The sequence below is a fragment of the Hakea prostrata genome, chromosome 1 (genome assembly GCF_041222555.1).
Source record: "Hakea prostrata isolate BN-2017 chromosome 1, UWA_Hpros_2, whole genome shotgun sequence".
Taxonomy (NCBI): Eukaryota; Viridiplantae; Streptophyta; class Magnoliopsida; order Proteales; family Proteaceae; genus Hakea; species Hakea prostrata.
This window is the reverse complement of record NC_142600.1, coordinates 79,941,915-79,963,414: the sequence shown is the minus strand read 5'-3', so window position 1 is coordinate 79,963,414 and position 21,500 is coordinate 79,941,915. Positions and strand designations below refer to the sequence as shown.

Here is a 21,500-nt window from a genome sequence, read left to right as displayed (position 1 = left end):
ATAGGGGTGAAGGGGGAATTCCTACACCCACTTCTGTGAGTGTAGAACTATGGATTTGAATAATCTTGGTAGAATGGTGAACGTAACTATGTGATGATTGAAAGGTTGATAGTGGGTAAGGCAAGAGCAAGGCCATGGAGTCTCCATGAGAGTCATGCAATCTCATACTTGAAAAACCTAATACATAAAGAGTATTAAACACTAAAAGGTCATGGGACAGGATGGGTACCCCCAACACTTAGGCTTCTGTCACACTTAATCACATGGATGGGTGTAGTTCCTGGCTCTTGCTCTGCCTCAAAAACGTTATACTAATTTTGTCCAAGTCATTGACCCCTTGATGGACCGGAATCTATTTGGACTAGAGCAAATCAAATTGGAGGACTCAACCCAAAGAAGGTACCAGGGACCTTGGCCGAGGCCAAGCCTTGATCGTGATCATTGGAATCATTGAGGGTTCATCCTGGATAACCCTTGTTGAGGCTAGAGGAATGAGTCTAGCCTCTGAGGAAGAAGCCATGCAATTGTCGAAACAAGGGGGCTCAACCCTTAACCTCGAGAATGAAGAAAGCGGGAAAACTTTGTGTCTCGAGGTCTGACAGTCTATACATGTCAAGAGATACGTTAACTTTACCCACATCTGTGTAGTGTTAGCTCTTGCGGACTTGTGGAATGCGCACATCATGAGTTGTCACGTTAGCCTCCATTGCTGCACCAGTGTCAGAAGTAGATCTATTAGAATGGTCATATCCTTACCATCTATGTGTCAACTTTGGAGGAGATCTGGGCCACTTTGGATGATTCAACAGTCATGAAGAGCCAAATTCAACCATAAGTACCCTTCACATACCATTGTTTTTGCTAATACGCATTTACTTCTTGACTACTCATTATGCTTTCTAGCCCAGTAGTTTTAAGCCCCGGAAATCGGAGCAACGTTGTTTCTGAATTTGACTTAACCTTCGAAAGTGATTGACCAACCTAGAATAGGTCGACGCTCATCTTTTTCTTCACGAATAAATCACAAAACAAACCAATGAGAATGAATAGGGTTCACTCGAAGGGATTAGATTCGTGTGCAGCACGAGTCAAGATACAAGAATAGAAAACCAACTGCAGAAAATGAACTTGTTAAGGATTTGTGGACTAACATGCCACTAACGGATAGGAACGAGTCAAGACTATATAAAGACAACTGAAGTCAAGACTTATTATTTACTTTTCACTGGACTTCTGCCTTGCCAATTGGGTTCTCCCTCTGGGTTCTTACCTACTTGGCTTTACTTGTAATGGACGACAACTTCTCCAGAAAACTCATTTTCCCTTTCCATAGAGAACTGGGTTATTCATATTTACTTGTCAAGAATGAAAATTTCTCTAGATTTCCTCTTTACCTTATTTAATACTTAGATATACAAACCACAACAAATCTTTGAAGAAAAAAAATCAATTTTGATGCCAGAAATAGTGAGGAAAATGATGTATTCCTAAAGTGTGATCTAAACTCAGATTCTATTATGAGAATTCATAGCATGAACCCCTTAAAATATCCAAATCGAACCAAATAATTTTGACTTTAGGAGACTGGTCCTATTCCAACAAAATGCTATTTAACCCCATTGAATCAACATCACCACCAACAACTCTTTTTATTGTAGTTGGTAGCATTATGGTGGACTAATTTCATATATTAACAGATATTGAAACCAAACCTCTTGATTATATCACTTCTGATTTTTTTAATATATCAATAATACATGATAAAACTTATCCAATCAAATCACTAATCCATCAAAATTCAGTAAATAATTCGGAGAATCAAGAAGAGAAAAGAAATGTTTTTCAAAATTTTTGAAATTTGAGCACAGAGATGGACACATTAGATATTAATTGTGCATGTATACATACATGTCTTTTTACTTACCATAAATGAGAGCATTAAAAAAAATGAAAATAGATGCCAGTATCACCTAATAAGCCAAGGTTTTAGGTTTAAGTACCCAAGTATATTTCCTGTTTCAGTTTGAAATTGCTTTTGTATGGACCATTAGATGGCTCCCTGTCGGCATGAGTCCAGATCTTCTCGGCTCTACCCGCATGGGGAGGGATGATTGGAAAGCGACATCAACAATATTAATGCTTTGAGAAAGAAAAAAAGAAAAAAAATTTAATGCATAAATCAATCTAAGGATCAAATATCGGGTGTCGGTGGCCGGCAAAACCATTGAAACTTTGAAATCTCGGCGACATTTTGCCGACGTTTGAAAGGGTTAAAAGGGGTTCGTCATTCGTTAGAGATGATTTTGTAGAGAGAAGCAGAGAGAGAGAGACAGAGTAGAGAGTACTCAAGAGTAAAAACACAGAGAGCGAGAGAGAGAAGACGGAGAAAACAGTGGTGGAGAAGAGTAGCACTCATGAGTCGTCTCTGAGCATGTTCGAAGTTTGAAGCTTTCCTCTCTTTTCCACAATTCCAACAATTCTCATTCTCAATCCTTAGATCTAGATTTCATGGAAGAAGCACAACAACAACAACGGTAGTAGCAGAACAAGTGAATAACTCGTCGGAAAATGCAGAGTAATGACGATTCTCACCGACATTTCAGCGATATTAGCCAATTTTTTTACGAATTTCCGGTGACTTTTGGTATATTTCGTCTTGGAGGTTGGTTTCATGTCCCCAATCCCCAATCTCCCGAGTCTCGATCATCTACTTTGACTGCTCCCCTTATACTTTCCCATCACACAATAGTAATGAGGCCTACATGAGTTCTACAAGAGTAGTAGATAAATATGAAGGAAACACGGACTTCTACTATGACGGGTAGCTGGAAGATGCAGAATGCTCTCCATCGATCAATACATATTTAAGATAAATTTCTCCACCTTGAAGGGCTGGTCAAAGGAAGGAATGGTCCTATGAGACGTTTCAAAGGTGGGACCCTCATGGACCCATGTGGGCCCATTATTATTGTGTGATAGGGAAATGTAAAATGATCACAGGACTCTAACATGTAGTGGATCCATACTCCAATAATCTCCACCGCTCTATACATATTTAAGTAATCCCCGCCCAATAAGTTTCTCCATGTTGAAAGGCTGGGCGGAGGAAAGAGCGTCTCATATCACGCTCCCCATCACCACAGAGGAGAGTCCTGTTTGTGATCTTTCTTTTTGATTAATTAGAACCTACCCACAGGCCACAATAAAACCTCACCTGGGCTCTTTGAAAAGTAAGAAATCATACATACTTCTCACAGTCCCTCACTTGCTCTCCCAGTAGTAGCAGAGCAGAGCAGAGACAGCTTCAAGAGTAGTAGTTGCAGCGGTAAAGAAACATGGGAACCAAATCCCAACCAGAAGCAGAGACAAGGGAGGAAGAAAGGTTACAGCCAAGATCCACAACGCCACCAAAGCTCTCTCTGTTCTCAAGAATTCCGCACCAGTCATCTGAGCTTTCTGCAGCAACAGGCATGTTAACCCCACCACTCCGAGCTCGTGCTTCTGTTCCTTTCTGCTGGGAAGAAGAACCAGGCAAGCCCCTTCACAACGCTGCTGCCATAGTTACTGCCAGATGCTTGGAGCTCCCACCACGGCTGCAAATGGCGGATTCTTCTGCTTTCAACAGCAAATTGTTCAGCAGCAGCAGCCGCAATCTCTCTCCGACTACTGTTCTTGATGGCCCCTATGTGGGTCATGGTCGCTCCTCCTCTTTCACTTCGTTCTCCTTCAGCAGAGACCCTCTTCCTCCTCCTCCTGTAGAGTCCTTTCGCAGAGGAGAAAGCCCTGATGATACTGAAGGTAATGGGAATCTCCTCCAGCTTGGCTCCTTGGTTCATGGGCAGAGAAGAGAGATCAGCATCAGCAAAGGGTACTTTGGTTCTTGGGGTAGGAAGGCCTCCTCTAAGCTGAATCAGAATGTTGGCGAAGGTGGTTTTGTCTTCTCCCGTTCTTCCTCATCTGCTTCTGTTCCTGTGGTACTCGAAGTAGAAATTGGGGAGACTGAGGATGCAGGAATTGCAACTCCAAATGTTAAGATTACCAGGTTCAAGAGGACAGGGAGCTTCTTGAGTCCCCCTTACAGCAAATCATCTCAATTATGGGTGAGCACTCACTCCTTATCATTACTTCTTCATTTTACAGGTTTCTTCAATTTAAGATTAAACCCAGTTTTCTCTTCTTTCTTTGGATATTTTTAGTCTTTCAGACTCTTTCATATACCTTAATTATGGTGATTAGTACCATTGAGCTTTAAACTCATCTCCTCTGTGTATAAATTTGATGTCCGTTGAAATTAACAAAAATTTCAATGGTGGGTTTGAGCGTATCAATTTCAACCTGCAAATGTGGTCAGTATCAATTTTCTGTTTATGATGAGAGAAAAACCATAGAATCCAAGGAAACTAAGACAGCTTTCAAGTGAGTATAATTGGGAAAAGTCCAAATTCCAACCCACTTTTTGACTTTTGCAGAGTTGTCGCCCTAGGCAATCGACTCCTTTGTGAGTCATTTCTTTCCAAAGAATATAAAAAAGATCAAAAAAAAAAAGACAAACCCACTTGACGACTGGTGGGCTTGGGTGTTTTTTGAGTGTTTGTATTATGTGGCATAATATAATTCGAGTTTTGCTGTAATTTTAATTAAAATAAATTTTGGGTTTTGGGTTTGCTATATATAGTTTTTGTTAGATATCCTAGGTACTTGAAGGCAAGTGAATCATAATAAAATTTTCGAATGTGTTTCACTTGTGTTTAGTTGTGCATCTATGCCTAACACCAACAATTCTTCCCTTGGCCTTTTTCTTTTCTTCTGTGTGGTTTAGTGTTGTAGTAGTCTTTTATCAAGAGCACTCTATGAAGGTAAGAACAACAACAACAATGTTTGTCTATCTTGAGAACTTCATACCAGTGGGTTAAATTCTGCAGGAAAGCATTTGTCACGGGCTCAAGCAGGTGGTCCCATGGAGGAGAAGGAAGACAAAGAAAAAACTCACAGTTTGATGGAGACAAGAGATCTTGCTGAGCACCTTCAACCACCAAGGCACCAAGAGCCGAGTTGTGGCACAGCAAGCACCTTCAGGCTAGCCATCTTCTCTCCTTACTGTTGCAACCTGGTTTAATTTCTGATATTCCTTCTGTAAATATAAAATTCCAAGCATGTTTGGTTGACAAAACAGAGCAAGAAGCATGTGGCCCTTAAAGGCAGAAATAAAAGTGTAGTTGTTGACCATGAGCAACTTTACCTCTGTATTTGGTGTAATTGTAATTGTAATTGTCATCGTCTCTATCATTGTCGTTTCAGTCAATATAGACCTCAATTATCAAATCATTCATTGTCAATCGTTCCATGTGGGGATTGGATTTCTGATCTTACAGCTAGAAGCAGATCTTTTGGGCAAATTTCAATGTGGTATTTTTTTCTTCAGTTTGTCTTGTCCACACACATTTCGGAAAGGCATTTGTGCTTTGGACTTTTTAACTGTTTTTGAGTGTGACCTCCAATTTCACCCAGAAGAAAAGAAATGTGAATGTGAATACACCACAGAAAGAGGCAAGAGGAGAAGACTGAGCAAAACTGTTTACTTACGTTTTTACCAGCAGAGACAAGAGGAAACACAAGGATAATGCTAGTATGCTGCCTTGCCTGACAGGCTGCGCTGCTTGTGCTCCCCATCCTTCCTTCAGATGATTCTGCTGGGCAAAATGTACAGTGATTTGAGCTTGTGCATGTTAGGATGACCCAAGTGAAATAGTCCGTCAAAAGCCAAAAACAAATCCAAACCAAACCAAATCAGTTGAGGAACTGTTGAAATCCATCTTGTTTCAGCTCTTCCTCTTCCTCACTACGACAAAATACCTTCTTATAGAGTTTTCTCTGGGATTTTTCCCTTTATTAGCCATTCGATGGTTGCAATTAAATAGGCCACGAGGTACACGAAGCAGGGACACAAGGGTTTGTCTGGAATGAAACCGTTGGAAGGCATCAATTGTTGAGTGACTGTAGGCTCAACAGCAAAGCTTTCACCCACCAAGCAGTGCTCTGGTGTTCCAACTTGCCTTTTGCACCATGCAAGGACAGCAAGCAAGAGGCAAACATGATCAGGCAGATCGGGCCAAGCCCTTAAAGTGCGATGCAGACCAGAGCATAGTATTATGATTTGGAATTTTCGGTGGGTTATCGATTCACAATCCACGCGGTCAGCCAAGCAGTCAAAAGCTCAGAAATTAAAATTCGAATTTGAGAATTATTCATTTGCTGAAAGAAATATGGGGTAAAAAATTTGGATGTTCTAAGTCGAGAAAATATTAAAGAAATTCAAAATAGAAATAGAATCATAAAGATAATGGAGAAGACAATATACTTAAAATTACTTAAGTGCTTAAGGGCCTGTTTGGTTACATGAATCCAGAGATATGAAATCTGAGAATTATACTTGTTTGGTTGTAAAAATCTCTAGATTCATGAAATCTAAAGATTCACCTTTTTACACTAGAAATATGAATCCATAGATTTATGGGTAAGAGGTGAAATTCAAAGATTTCAAAAAAGCTATACATTTGCACATTCACAAAAATCATGTCGATCAAATAGTTTTTTAGGATGAATCCACAGATTTCATTCCACAACCAAACATCTAATTTTATAAATTATAACTCCATAGATTTGAAATCTCTAGAAATTTGAAATCTCCAGACTCATGTAACCAAACAAGCCCTAAAAGAAACTAAGTTTAAGAGAAATTAATTATAAGACTAATCAAAATATTATTGTTCATTAAACAAACACAGTCAATAGCCAATAATTTATCAAGATGTAAAACAAACATTACACTCAGTAAAGAAGCTAATTATACCCCCAAAAAATTTATGAAATTGAATTTTATTCGTTCAAAAAGTGGTGAATTGTCGAGAACTCAATCTCATGGCTTATTTATCATTCTCAAGTTAAGAATCTTAATCTATCATAGAGAAATGTGAGAAAATTGCCTGTAGAAAGAGGAATCGTAGAGAATTCCATGAGTGTATTGAAATTATTTGCAAAAGAAATAGAAGAAAGATTAACACCAACGAGTTGGCAGTGAAAAAAATCAATCGGGTTTAAACCCAGTTCGATCAGATCAACTAGACCAGTTATTAACCAAATTATTTCCATATAATTCGATTTGGCCAGAATTAATCGGGAATTTTTATCGTATCGGTAAGAGTTGAGAATTTTACTAAATCAACAGGAAAAACAGGAAAAACGCAGATTCTGGAGAATAAATCGTAATATCCGGATTCGGAGAGAATTAATAACCATGGTGATGACTGATGAGTAATGAGTTCTCCCTTGCCGATCTTTCTCACCTACCCAATACGCCCTACTTGATAGATACTGAAAATGGTTGTTTACAGAGAGGAAGAATGCTGGGGTTCATTTCTCGGTTCATGGGTTCAAGTTTGGTTCGACCTAACATGGGTTCAAGTTTGGTTCATTTCACTTGAGTGATCCAGACTCCATATATATATATAGAATAATTGAAATTATACTAAGCCCACCTCACCTGGTTCAATCCCAACAATGGGAAGCCAAGCAGCACCAGCTCTTAGACAAGATAGAATCCTGATCCTATAATGCAACTCATCCTGAAGCACGAAGCAGAGGCCTTACAACACTTCATTTACAAAAATCAGTAAGCGTTCATTACATTAACCAGTGAAGTAAATTACGACAACAAAGAAACATGAAAACAAAATTTCAGTTCTGCAGCAATTCACATACAAGACCCAATGAGATGGAATATATGCTTCAACCTATCAAAATTTGTTCCAGAATGATAAGTTTGCATAAGGTCTTATTCAATAGATAATAAGTGAGAAAGACGTGTTGCAGATGACACTCATATTGGAAACTACTGCTAATTCTTACCAGCCATCCCTGCAACCACCTGCAAAGTTTGTTTTTCAGGTAAGCAAAAAGTAACTGAATCATATGAAACTAATCAAGTCCTATATTCTAGAATTAAGTATTTGTAGAATTCTCTGAATCACTGGAATCACTGGAATCAATAGAACCACTGCTTTTGGCATAAGCCATATAAGACCTTGAACTTCATTTATACCAATATTTATATACAAAGAATCTTTTATGTGATTCAAAAATAACTGTTGAATTCTTTAGGAAATGAAATTGAATAACAAATAAAAAACTTATTTAAAAACGAGAGAATGTAGAATAGAATATTTATTTCTTATTTATACTAATTAAACTGAATCCAAATAAATAAGAAATAGATACAAAATAACAATTTAAACAAAACCAAATAGTTCAAACTTTTCCATTTCATGGTAACTTAAAACTGCAAGAATGTTGTTAAAACTCACAACATCCCAAGATACCAATGGCCCAAATAGGGTCTGGGCTCAAAATTCTGGCCTTGAGGGTGGATATTATCAGATCATGGGCGGATCAAGGTTAAGCGTTCAACTTGGCTCGGCCTGGCCTGCCTTCGCAACTTGTAGGATCTTTTTGGTAAGCGAACAGCAACAAGATGGAATATGCATTGCTTTGTGCTTTGTAGTTAGGGTTAGGGTTAGGGTCAAGTCCAGGGTCAGGGCAGAGGTCAGGGTTGAGTATGTCACCTGGCTCTTCCCCAACCTGTTCCCTCGGGGTCAGGGTCACAGTCAAGGTCAAAGTCAACCTAGAGCATTCAGGGTAAGGATCAAGGTTTCAAAAAGTCCAGCCCAACCTGCCCCTCTTCCTACTAGATACTATTCTAAGATTATTGAACATTAAGACAACAATTTATACGAGTAATTTACTCAGTTCAAGGCTACACAACCATGTGAAACAACACTTCCAGTGACTTGAGGACCAAAAAAATTTTGAGGACAGGAACACCTGAATTCCTGCTTACGAGGATCTAGGTAGAATAGGGGAGGTAGAAAAATTCAGAAAACCACCAAAAACAGGTATAAGTTCACGTAAAAGGCAAAATGTTTGAAAATAGAAAAGTCAAAGTTGCAAACTAACTAACTCTAGTCTAATAGAAAAACATTTTGAAAACAATGAAAGTTCCAACAGCAATGCAATACAAGTAGAGCAGTAACAATTTGATGCTTTGGTCAGTCTTATCATCCAAAATTAGTACTCACATCACTTAAAGCGGGTTGAGGAGTTTCCTTGGGTGTCTCAAAAGAGTCCAAGATAGGCCTGACCACAGCTGGAAGGAAAAGACCTGGAAATTTACAATGAATAAGTGCAGATTAAATGGATAATCCTTCTAAAAGCATTAAAATAAGAAAATGCTAAACAGTACTTCTCACCACACAGTAAACTGTACGTGACCAAGTACATAACATTAACAAAAGACAGCTATCAACCTCTAGGTATAAAAAAAGAAATGATCTTAACTACTGCCGTCACCTTCCCAAATCACCAGCACAAACTTTTCCCCTAACCCAACTCCATGAAGACATAAGATAATTTTCAGTTGCTATCCAAAGGAGAGCTCACTGCTCAACATACATTGGTGTCCATGGATATGTGTATCATCATGAAAAATGCTAATATATTGGGCCTATCTGCTGTAAGGCAAGGTTGTGGAGCTTGAAAGGAGACTCCATGAAGTCAAACTAGGAAACTGGGGCTTCAAGAGAGTTACTAATTTGATAACAAAGGAGATGTCTACATATATCAACAAGGTGCCTAACGAAGCCCTAGGAAAATTGAGAGGAGGAGATCATTCTCCTAGGGGAACTTGATAGTAAGATGATGAAGACCAATCAGCCATCAAGACTACAAAACTCAAAGGTTTAAAAGGGTATCTTATTAACTACAATTTTTCCCGCTTTGGGATACATGATGCATATGTGTATCATGGGGCACACGTCATGTACATGTTTTAATTTATTGATAATTCCTAGTACAGTTAAGGATAATCTAGCATCTATTTTTGGTTGCAGCAGAACATTATGCTGCCAATGATATTTTCTTACAGTCCTGGTTTTTAAGACTATGAACACAGAAGTAGGACAGTGGGATCTTTCTACCTGAACCAGCTTATGAAGATTTACGGTCACAGATTATTGAAGGTTATGCAAACCATTGTTGCTGCTACTTATTCTTGAAAGGTTTCTTCCAGTTGTTGATGTCTTCTACTACAGATTAGCAGTTACTCATTTTTTGAGGGTTTGTTTTCCTTGTCTTAAGGACCACTCAATTTTATTTTAGCCATTCTGCTTCCCAACTTTTTTTGGGCAAAGATCTGTCCATTACAGCTCATAAGTCCTCTGCATTTCAGTTTATTTCTGATCCAGGCATTGGCTATTACCTGACCTACGCCAGCTGATTGTTATCATTTTTGGGAACATTCTTCCCCTCTACCTGGCGATCCTCCCATCATATTTTCAGGTCATTCTCACATGCTGATGTTGTTTAATAAGCAATCACAAATAATCTATGTTTCTCACGCTTGTTGCACATGCTAAGTGTAACCGTGATTCCTACAAAAATGAGCTAGGGATTTTATTTTGTTGCATTAGTTTCTTTCCTACATTTGTATTTTTTTTTTTTTAATTCTTTCTTGAGGACAAGCTTAGTCTAAGCGTGGGGGAATTCTAATGAGCCAATTTTTGTGTGCAATCTTAGGGCATAAAGCATGCATTTTATACACTTAGAGCGGAGCTACCCTTGGTTTTATGTTGTTTTTGCAAATTTTAGGATTTTCCAGGACTTTAACAAATATTTGGAATTTTGGGTATAAAACATGCAATTTTACGTCAAGAGGTCCATTCAAATTCTCAAGTGCGAAAAGGGCTTGATTTGGAACATGATGGGCTAGAGATGCAATTATGGGCCAACTCCAAGAATATCTTAGAAATAAAGAAGCCAATTTTGATCTACGGCTGAGATTAGTAAGGATTTTTATTTTATTTTATTTTATTTTATTGTAATTGAAAAATATATGGGCCCACAAGTAGTCAAAGATTAGGATTTTCTATTTTTTTTCATAGATTTTCTAGAAAATTTTATTTTATTTATTTCCCTAATTATTTTTCTCTCCCCACTTTCTATTTCTTTCACTTTACTATTTTATTTCTTTTTTTCCTTAATTAACCCACGTTACTTTTCTAAAAATATAATTAACCGCAAACGCACAATATCATGTAGCTAACAGCTCGATCTCAGGGAGATATATCCTTTTATAATTTAACGTCTTAATAGTAACGCGAGAATTCAAGGATTCAAAATTTTTAACTAATTAATTGAACTAAATTAACAGATCTAAATGAGCGGTCCTAACACATACATTTAATGCGATCAAAATGAGAATAAAAATAAAATGGACATAACCTAACCATTCATCGTCTAATAAAAAAATGCATAAATAAAAGGCAAGAGTAAAATAGGCGAACAATATATAAATAAACAACTAAAAGGGAAGTAATCCAAGTGTCAATTCTGGATCGAGGGGAGGAGAGTATAACAACTAAAAGGTACTTTTATAACTACATATAAAATTGCATGTTTCATACCCAAAACTTCAAATATTTGATCTACGGAAAGATTAGTTAAGATTTTTATTTTGATCAACCAATTTTGATCTACGGCTGAGATTAGTTAAGATTTTTATTTTATTTTATAGTAATTGAAAAATGTATGGGGCCCACAAGTAGTCAAAGATTAGAATTTTCTATTTTCTCCCATAGATTTTGTAGAAGATTTTATTTTATTTATTTCCCTAATTATTTCTCTCTCCCCACTTTCTATTTCCGTAGATCAAATATTTGAAGTTTTTGGTATGAAACATGCAATTTTATATGTCAAGAGGTCCATTCAAATTCTCAAGTGCAAAAAGGGCTTGATTTGGAGCATGATGGGCTAGTGATGCAATTATGGGCCAAATATTTGTTAAAGTCCTAAAAAATCCTAAAATCTACAAAAACAACATAAAACCAAAGGTAGTTCCGCTCTAAGTGTGCAAAATGCATGTTTTATGCCCTAAGAATTCACACGTAAATGTGCTCATCAAGATCCTCCCATCATAGTTTCAGGTCATTCTCATATGCTGATGTTGTTTAATATGCAATCACAAATAATCTGTGTTTCTCGGGGTTTTTTATGAAGAACCCCTAATATATGCTGATAGTTATTGTTGACTGCTATCTTCTTTTTTTAACTCAAAAATATCTACAACCTGCTGCTATTTTTGACAAGATTATACTGTCCAGAACCCCTGCTACTGCAACTGGTTGCCGTACTTGTGCCTTGCTGGCACATCCGTGACCTATGTCTGCTGCTCCATCACAAGTTCTGGTTATCAATGGCCGAATCTAAGCCTCTCACTGATATGGTACAAGTTCAGATTACTAACCATTAATTGCATAATGTCTCCAATTAGGGTTGGATATCCAAGACCCTCTTTAATAAGAACCAACACCGGTTTAGGGTTTTTACAGGCTCTAACACTGCCTACAGTCTTGCCTCTCTTTGGTTAAGGTTTTCATTTTTCTTTTATTGTTTTGTTATTTACTTTCTGCATTTTTTTTCTCTTTAATATCCATTATTGTTCTCCTTTCCCCCTTGGGTCCTTGGTCAAAGATGCCTACAATCGTGCCTCTTTTTGGTTAAAATTTTCATTTTCCTTTTATTGCTTTGTTATTTACTTTCTGCATTTTTTTTATATTATTGTTGTCTTTTTATTTATTTATTAGATAGATGATGAATGGTTAGATTATGTTTGAGTTTTTTTTAGTCTTAATTCGATCGCAATAGATGTATGTGTTAGGATCACTCGTTTAGTTTAATTAATTAGTTAAAATTTTGAATCATTGCACTCTCGTGTTACCATTAAGAGATTAAATTCTAAAGTGGCATATCTCCTTAAGATCGACCCGTTAGCTATATGATACCGTGCATTTGCGGTTATTTTTATTTTGCAAACAAGTTTTTGGTGCCATTGCTGGGGAGGTATTAATCCATTTTATTTTTCTTATTCTTAGGTAAATCGAAGTGTTTATTAAAAAAAAATTCAAATATATTACTTTTAACTAGAGTAGAAACAAAAACGTATAGTAGTCCCCACTCTACTGCAGAATCCCTAGGATTCGATTGTAGGTGGCTCCAAAGACTAAAGGAATTCCCTTGCTGTCAAACCTATACAACGCTCAACTATACGGCAACCTTACGACTTTGGAATCATTGTTTCAATCTTTGTGGTGAAGAAATCCATTACTTCCCCTTTTGTTTTTGGTATTATTATTTTTTTTCTCTTCTTCTTTAGTTACTTTATTAAAAAAAAAAAAAAAAAAAGAAGCATTCTTTCATAAGAGCCTTTAATTGCATTGGGTGTTTGGTGCATGTGTGTCTGGACTCGTGATTCCACAAATCGAATTGTCCGAGTATCTACCTTAACCATAAAAGACCTACATCCACCTAAGAGTCTTAGAGATAGATTTTATCCAACTCAATCTGTATACGTTTACCTAACGTGAGAGATAATAACTTTGAACTTAAACCTCATTATCTATCTATGTTACCCCAATTTCCTATGTTACCTGATCAAGATGCGTATTTGTTTCTTAGGGAGTTTAAGGAGGTTTATGTCCTTATGAAAGTGCAACAACTCACTGATGATGCCGTAAGACTACGGTTTATAACATTTGCATTAAATGACCAAGCCAAAAAATGACTTTATAGCTTACCTCTGGATAACATTACCACATGGAAACAATTGATTGTCCTATTTTTGAAGAAACCCGTTCCTTTTTCCAAGAAGAATAAAATAAGAAATAACATTCTTCAATTTCGTCAAAAACCCAATGAGTCATTTGCTAAGGTAATGGAGAGGTTCCAAAGCCTCCTCTAAGAATGCCCTCACCACGGTTTACAATTGTGGCATTTATGCCAAATAATTTATAAGGGTATCGATTATCAAACTAAGTAACTTTTGGAATCTATGTGCCCCCACAGGATTTACATCGTTCACTGATGATTCCAAAGCTTGGGAATTTCTTTTAGACCTAGCAGATGGAACTAGAGAATGGGAGTCAACCCAAGAATCTGAAAGGACCAGGATGGATATTTTGTTGGCCAAGTTCATAAAGATGCATAAATAGATAGTCTTTTGAAAAAGTTAAGAGACTTTAGTAGTAAAAACTGCACCACCACCACCACCAAGTCAAGTACATTTTATTGACAATTCACATTGTTCACTAATCTTGCTCTTTTCATTAATATGTGACTCACTTCTTAAATACTCTTTCCCATTTTTCAATGCAGACACATGATTAATTGAAGCTAAAGAAAAAAGGGAGAATTCAATTTGGTTGACTTGATTTGGTAAATTTGGTGGTCTTTGTTGAATCTGAGTCCTAGGATTTAACTCGGATTTAACTCAGCTAGGCATTTTACCTTTTTCTCGCTCAGACAAAGCACTTGCAAGAGTGGAAATTTATTTTTCCATATTATGCATAGAAGTCATGAATGTGCTGAAAGTACTTCCATATTATTCTATAAGGTAGAAAGACGAGAAAACTCCGGATAATTATCTCTATTGATACCAGGTGGTGATTGATTTTGTGTAATATAAAGCATACAAAGCACAATAGGTGGATTGACAACCCTAGCTAAATTGGCATTCTGAAAATTTGGGGATTGAGGGAACTGGACATTTTGATTGTGAGAAAATTGTGCACTTTATTTTTTAAGGGCACCAAATTGATTTTGTGTGGAATAATTGCTTAATTCATTTTGGTTTTGCCTTGAGACCATGAAAAGTTAGGATGATTCTTCCACCCAGGATTGTACATGTTACTATACGGGTTTGGAAACATTGCACTGACATTTTCATGTTAGCCTCTAGAATAACTAAGGCATTCCTCAATTATATGTGTAGAAGACTGACACCATGCACACATAGCAATAGATTTGTCAATAAAATGTGCTTGACTTGGTGGTGGGGTGCAGCTTTTACTACTAAAGTCTCTAACTTTTTCAAAAGACTATTTATTCGTGCATCTTTATAAGCTTGGCTATCAACAAAATATCCCCTACTGGTCCTTTCAGATTTTTAAATTGACTCCTATTCTTTAGTTCCATCTGCTAGGTTTAAAAGAAATTCCCAAGCTTTGGAATCATCAATGGACGATGTAAATCATGTGGGGCACATAGATTTCAAAAGTTACTTAGTTTGATAATCGATACCTTCATAAATTATTTGGCATAAATGCCATAATTTTAAATCGTGGTGAGGGCATTCTTGGAGGAGGCTTTGGAACCTCTCCATTACCTTAGTAAATGACTCATTGGGTTTTTTACGAAATTGAAGAATGTCATTTCTTATTTTATTCGTCATAACGAAATTGAATAATGTCATTTCTTATTTTATTCATCTTTGAAAAAGTAACGAGTTTCTTCACGAATAGGAAGTCAATTGTTCTCATATGGTAATGTTATCCAGAGGTAAGCTATAAAGCCACTTTTTGGCTTGGTCCTTTAATACAAATGTTATAAATCGTAGTCATATGGCGTCATCAGTGAGTTGTTGCACTTTCATAAAGACACAAACCTCTTCAAACTCCCTAAGGAACAAATACGCATCTTGATTAGGTAACCCAGGAAATTGGGGTAACATAGATAGTTAATGAGGTTTAAATTCAAAATTACTACCCCTCACGTCAGATAAATATACACAAATCGAGTTGGATAAAATCTATCTCTAAGACTTTTAGGTGAAAGTAGGTCTTCCATGGTCAAGGTAGATACTCGGACAATTCGATTTGTAGAATCACAAGTCCAGATACATATGCACCAACCACCTAATGCAATTAAAGGCTCTTATGAAAGAATGAGTTTTTTTTTTTTATAATAATACCAAAAACAAAAGAAGTAATGGATTTCCCCACCACAAAGATTGAAACAATGATTCCAAAGCCGTAAGGTTACCGTATAGTTGAGTGTTGTATAGGTTTGACAGCAAGGGAATCCGTAGTCTTCGGAGCCATCTACAATCAAATCCTGAGGATTTTGCAATAGAGTGGGGACTATTATACGTTTTTGTTTCTACTCAAATTAAGAGTAATATCTTTGAATTTTTTTTTTTTTAATAAAAACTTCGATTTATTTAAGAATAAGAAAAATAAAATGGACCAATACCTCCCGGGCAACGGTGCCAAAAACTTGTTTACAAAATAAAAATAACCACAAACGCACGGTATCACATAGCTAATGGGTCGATCTTAAGGAGATATGCCACTTTATAATTTAATCTCTTAATAGTAACACGAGAGTGCAATGATTCAAAATTTTAACTAATTAATTAAACTAAATGAGCGGTTTTAACACATACATCTAAATCGATCGAATTGAGACTAAAAAAACCACAACATAACCCAAGCATTCATCATCTAATAAATAAATAAATAAAAACGCATAAATAAAAGGCAACAATAATATAAAAAAATGCAGAAAGTAAATAACACAGTAATAAAAAGAAAATGGAAACCTTAACCAAAGAGATGCACGGTTGTAGGCATTTATGATCAAGGACCCAGGGAAAAAGGAGAACAATAACGGATATTAAAGAGAGTAAAATATGCAGAAAGTAAATAACAAAGCAATAAAAGAAAAATGGAAACTTTAACCAAAGAGAGGCCCGACTGTAGGCATCTTTAATCAATGACCTAGGGGGAAAGGAGAAATAAATAAATGTTGAAAAATAAATCTCAAGTTAAGAATATAGAGGGGTAGATAGAAGCGGGAATGGAGGGGGGAGAGAAGATTATTGGCAAATGTTACTTACTTACATCTTTGAATCTCGAATAATAAAAATAACTTGAACGAACGATTCGAATCTCAACCAACCCTAACAACCAAATCTAGAATGATCTAGATCTGCAATTGCTAGACCCCGGAAAGAAAAAAAAAACGAATCCTCAAACTTGAAATTGTAATTAAAGTTGCATTACATAGAAAAATTGAACCTAAACATTCAATCCAGAAACTAAAATCCCACAAAAGCAATAAAAAAACTAGAGAAAGCCTAAATAAACTAAAGATAAAGAAAAAGTGTAGACGGCCTAAATAAACTAAAGAGAAAAGAAAGTGTGCTCCTCCAAAGCTCCAAAAAACTTTTTTTTTCCCTTTTTGTTGGTGAGTATGCTCTCCTTTTATAGAGCAATTTCCTAGTTTAAATGGGATATGATTCTTGACATAGTTTGAATCAAACTCAAAGTTCCTATCTGACTCAACCAATGAGGGTTTTGGCGTACTAATTGGACTAACTTAGAGAGATCAAATGCACAATTCCACCGTTGGATTTGAGGATCAAGAAGTCGTGAAGCTCTCCTCCAAAAATCAGCTCAATCGGACACCGGATGACCATTCGATGAAGGGCTTGATCGAAATTGGATAGAGACACTCAAAAACGGGATTTTTCCCTCTTCCTTCTCTAAATAGGATTCTTTTTCTTCTTTGGTCAAGTCCCAAATAAGAAATAAAATATTGAAGCATGCAAGGACTCCTTCTCTCCATGTTTTTTACTTGAGGAAGCTTTTAGAATACACTATAACTTGATGAACAAGACTTTCCTTTTTGGAGTGGAATACAATCCAGCTTGGTTCCATTAGGACTCTCTTTATAGAATTTTCCAATAATACCTTTGTAGATTTGATTGATAATTTCTAATCTCAGCCGTAGATCAAGATTTGCTTCTTTATTTCTAAAATATTTTGGAGTTGGCCCATAATCAAATCTTTAGCCCATCATGCTCTAGATCAGGCTCATTTTCGCACTTGAGAATTTGAACGGACCTCTTGTCGTGTAAAATTGCATGTTTCATACCCAAAACTCCAAATGTTTGCTTAAATCTTGAAAAGTCCTAAAATCTGCAAAAACAACATAAAACCCAAGGTAGCTCCACTTTGAGTGTGTAAAATGCATGCTTTATGCCCTAAGATTTCACACATAAATGTGCTCATCACTCCCTTTTAGGCTCTTTTGGGATTGCTGGAGGCTGGTTACATCAATTACCTCCTCTGGGCAAAGACTATCTAGGCCAACATTCATACAAAGGGTAAGATGAAGTACCTTATAGATGACCATCCTACCATTGATCCTATCTCCTAAGGACCTGGTTAGTATTTATCGTGGGAAGCCTAAATCATACCATTGACATATGTTATGCAAAACACGGGCGAAACATGGTTGACCAGATTTGGCTAATCAGTTGACCAAGTTAAGCTATGCCACACTGGAAATTTTCATGCCTAAAAGCTTTACCTTTTGATTCAACGAAGCTGAAGTGTCCATAAACATGATGAATTATTCATACACAAGGACATACTGAAGCCACTTTTGACTTTTAAGATTAACTTAGGTTTGATGCTACAGCTTTTGCACCTACTCTTACTGTGTGCATTTGGTTTTGTAATACGAAGAAAAATCTTAAATATCCTTGGATAAAGAGAAACTTCTAGCCTTAAAAAGTTTTAGACAACACTTTAACTTCATTAGCTCCTTCTCTGTTTAAAAAGTCAACCTATACTGATCAGTGACCCACAAAACTGATTCACCCAAATATTCCTAGAACATTCCAAACCTACAACAAGATAAAAATTAGGGTTTGTCATCCCTCTCACTGTCTATGGCTATAAACCCCCCCCTTCATGGTGGTTGAGCTTAACTCAGTTGATCATAACAACTACAACAAAGCTATGCTTTAGAGTTCACTAAAAATTCCAAGAACATCCACAGTTATACAAAAGAAAGAGCATACAATCCAACTGAGATCCCCGGGTTTGTTGTCAGAAAGAGATTGTTTGATTGCCATTTTTACGTCATAGAACCCCATTCTACCATTGCACTTGTTCCTATATATTCGTTTATTGCTCAAGTGCCACAACCACAAAACCCCCTTTGACAACAAAATGCTATGAGAATGTCAAACAACTATCTTTGATAATTCATGGAACAAGGAAAATATGAAAAAGTTTTCAGTGCACCAACTCCATGGAGGCCCCTTGACTTCACTACTTTCTACATGTGGCTGGATTGATGGACCTAGATGTAGGGATGGAGAGGGGTTGCTTCCTTCTACTGCAGCTTTTACACAATCCCCAACTAAAGCATCTACAAACCCAACTCTGTCTTTCTTAAAAGCATATGCAATCTCTATGCCCTTTGTCAACTCCATGAGGCCCTCAGCCTCTTCTATGCAATTAACAAGCCCCATTAACAAGAACTACACCATCCTCCAATTTTGCTCTTGGCACTGCTGCCTCAATCAAGGCAGAGCCCCCAATCAATGTTCACCCAGAACCATGACCTAGGCCTCCTCATTATAATCATCTTATCAACATGTATGCCAAGTGTGGTTGTTTCGAGGCTGCTCATCAAGTTTTTGACCATCTCTTACCATTAGCTATAACCAAGATTACCAACCCAATGATTACCTCTGACCCTTCTCCAACATTTTTGCCTAATTTGACTTAAGGTTTCGTTGCAAATGAGCTGACATAAACAAATACTGGAAATTTTTTGACAACAACAAGCCTTGTACCAACTAAATGGGATCTACCACATAGATCCTTGCCTTCCAATCAGCTCTAGCATACTAGATACAAGGCCTAACCAATGCATATCTTTTCTCACAACATCTCTCACGGTTATCTAAGGTCTGGTTTGCATATACAATTTTCATATGTAAAATTTTACAATGAAACAAAAGGAGTCCGACAAAATAATTCTCAAGATCACATGACATACTTGAGACCTCACTTTTGGCCAAATGCCAAGAACCAAACAGGAATGAGTATAACAGAAAAACCGTATAATAGAACAGAAATCAATGCAATCCATTATTTGCAAGTGTCCGCACAAGATTCATCATATTCAAATCCAGTCTAATCAAACGAACTTCCTTGCATTAATTTAAACCAGATTTTGGTAGTCTTGAAATATGAGAGAGCAAGCAAATCATGAATCATGAATCCCGAACCTTTCAAAGGCATCAACAGACGAAAGCAGTATAATATTCGGACTATCTCTAATTTGATTATTATTATTTTTGGGAGGGTTAGGAGGTTGAATAAGATCTCGAATTTGATTGACAATCTCTGAACTAGAAAATATGAAAACTTGATCTAATCTTCGCATCAGAACAGACCACCCTTAAGAGAGATGACTTCCTCACACTCCCTAATGTTCTAACGAAAACGAAACTAAAACAGAACTACAACATAAAGAAAAATAATTAGGGCTCGGAATAAGGCTCAACAAATTGTGAAAACTTACCGACACCGGCCATAACGCAAGAAGCTGCAACAACAGGCTCTTGGACCACGAACATCTTCAACTTCTCCATCACCGTCATCTCTTCACCACACTGTAACTCTCGGCGGTGACCTTTTTCTTGTTTTATAGAGCTTCTAAGCTATTATCATGGCATCAAGTTCTTGAATGGGCAAGCAATTTAGAACCGGAACCGAAAACAGATTCGGAATCGGCCGTTGGGAACAGTTGGGCAAATGAGAAGCCCACAAGACCATAATCATTTTATTCATAGGGTGAAGGGAAATATAAGTTTTCTATTCTTCCAAACCTTCCTTTAACTTTTTAAATTTATAAAAAGAACTCTCAAGCAGAAGAAATACCCTTTAGCAATGAAGGGGTTCACCATTTATTTTCGTTTATTGTCCTCCCAGTCTCCGTTACATCTATCAAAGTCCTCTGTTCCATAATCAAATCAATCAAAAGCCCATTTTCGTTAAAATTTGTTCCAATGGAGAAATTCGTAAAGATTTGTCACTCATAATAACTGCCATGGAATGTATATTGGACATCGCTCAAAATCATTGCCATGAAAGATTTGTCAACCAGAATCCTACCATTTCTCTGAACTGTGAATTCACTAACACATGCTTTCCCTTTTGTATCTAGGTATTTTTTATTTTAATTTATGACACAAAGACAACAATTGGTGGACAAAATAGAAGGGAAGGGGTTTGCAAATTAGGGAAACAATTTTGTGGGTTATGAATGACAAGAAGATGGGCCAAGAGCTGGATGGTAGGGCAGCATACTTGTGTTGGCAATTTGGAAGGCTCGAAATCATTTCCTCTTCAATGGAGTTGCTGGGTCACCTAGTGAGACGGCCCATTGGGCCTCAAAGGACTGGGAAATATTCAATGAAGCGTGTAAAGGTACTCCTATATCCTCTGTTCCTAATCCTTTAAATCATGTGGATAAAGAGATAAAGTGGACTCCTCCCGTAGCCCCTTTCCTTAAGTTTAATGTGGATGCAAGTTTGAAAGAAGAAATGTCTGGTGTGGGTTTCCTCATCAGGACCTAGTCAGGAGAGGTAATTTTGTAGAGTTGTAAATGACCCGATCCCATTTGGTCTCAGGTGTGCTGGTGGAGGGGGAGTGAGCAGGGCCCGCGAACGATTCGAGAGAAGGTATTAGTGGTAGTGTAGAGGAAGGTGTGGACTACTTATTGGTGGAATCTGACAATCAAGAGCTTAT

General features: G+C 37.0%; 2 protein-coding genes across 2 annotated transcripts; one reads left to right on the top strand and one right to left on the bottom strand.

The window, feature by feature from the left end:
• Positions 1 to 3,086: 3,086 nt before the first annotated feature.
• LOC149030385 (uncharacterized protein At4g00950-like) lies at positions 3,087 to 5,242 on the top strand. Its single transcript, XM_089142686.1, has 2 exons — positions 3,087 to 4,100; positions 4,923 to 5,242. Exons 1-2 carry the CDS (start codon positions 3,336 to 3,338, stop codon positions 4,995 to 4,997), a joined length of 840 nt encoding a protein of 279 aa, XP_088998812.1. The 5' UTR covers positions 3,087 to 3,335; the 3' UTR covers positions 4,998 to 5,242.
• Positions 5,243 to 7,152: 1,910 nt separating this feature from the next.
• On the bottom strand, positions 7,153 to 20,484 carry LOC149030384 (uncharacterized). The gene is made up of 3 exons (XM_089142685.1): positions 20,272 to 20,484; positions 9,132 to 9,214; positions 7,153 to 7,924 (listed from the first exon to the last, which is right to left on the bottom strand). Exons 1-3 carry the CDS (start codon positions 20,348 to 20,350, stop codon positions 7,895 to 7,897), a joined length of 192 nt encoding a protein of 63 aa, XP_088998811.1. The 5' UTR covers positions 20,351 to 20,484; the 3' UTR covers positions 7,153 to 7,894.
• Positions 20,485 to 21,500: the final 1,016 nt, after the last annotated feature.

Excerpts from the sequence above, each read along its gene's own strand:
- LOC149030385 (XM_089142686.1), top strand. The coding sequence starts at position 3,336 with ATGGGAACCAAATCCCAACCAGAAGCAGAGACAAGGGAGGAAGAAAGG. Across the intron at positions 4,101-4,922 it reads GCAAATCATCTCAATTATGG|GAAAGCATTTGTCACGGGCT; the intron begins GTGAGCACTCAC and ends TAAATTCTGCAG.
- LOC149030384 (XM_089142685.1), bottom strand. The coding sequence starts at position 20,350 with ATGACGGTGATGGAGAAGTTGAAGATGTTCGTGGTCCAAGAGCCTGTT. Across the intron at positions 9,215-20,271 it reads TTGCGTTATGGCCGGTGTCG|GTCTTTTCCTTCCAGCTGTG; the intron begins GTAAGTTTTCAC and ends GTAAATTTCCAG. Across the intron at positions 7,925-9,131 it reads CTCAACCCGCTTTAAGTGAT|GTGGTTGCAGGGATGGCTGG; the intron begins GTGAGTACTAAT and ends CAAACTTTGCAG.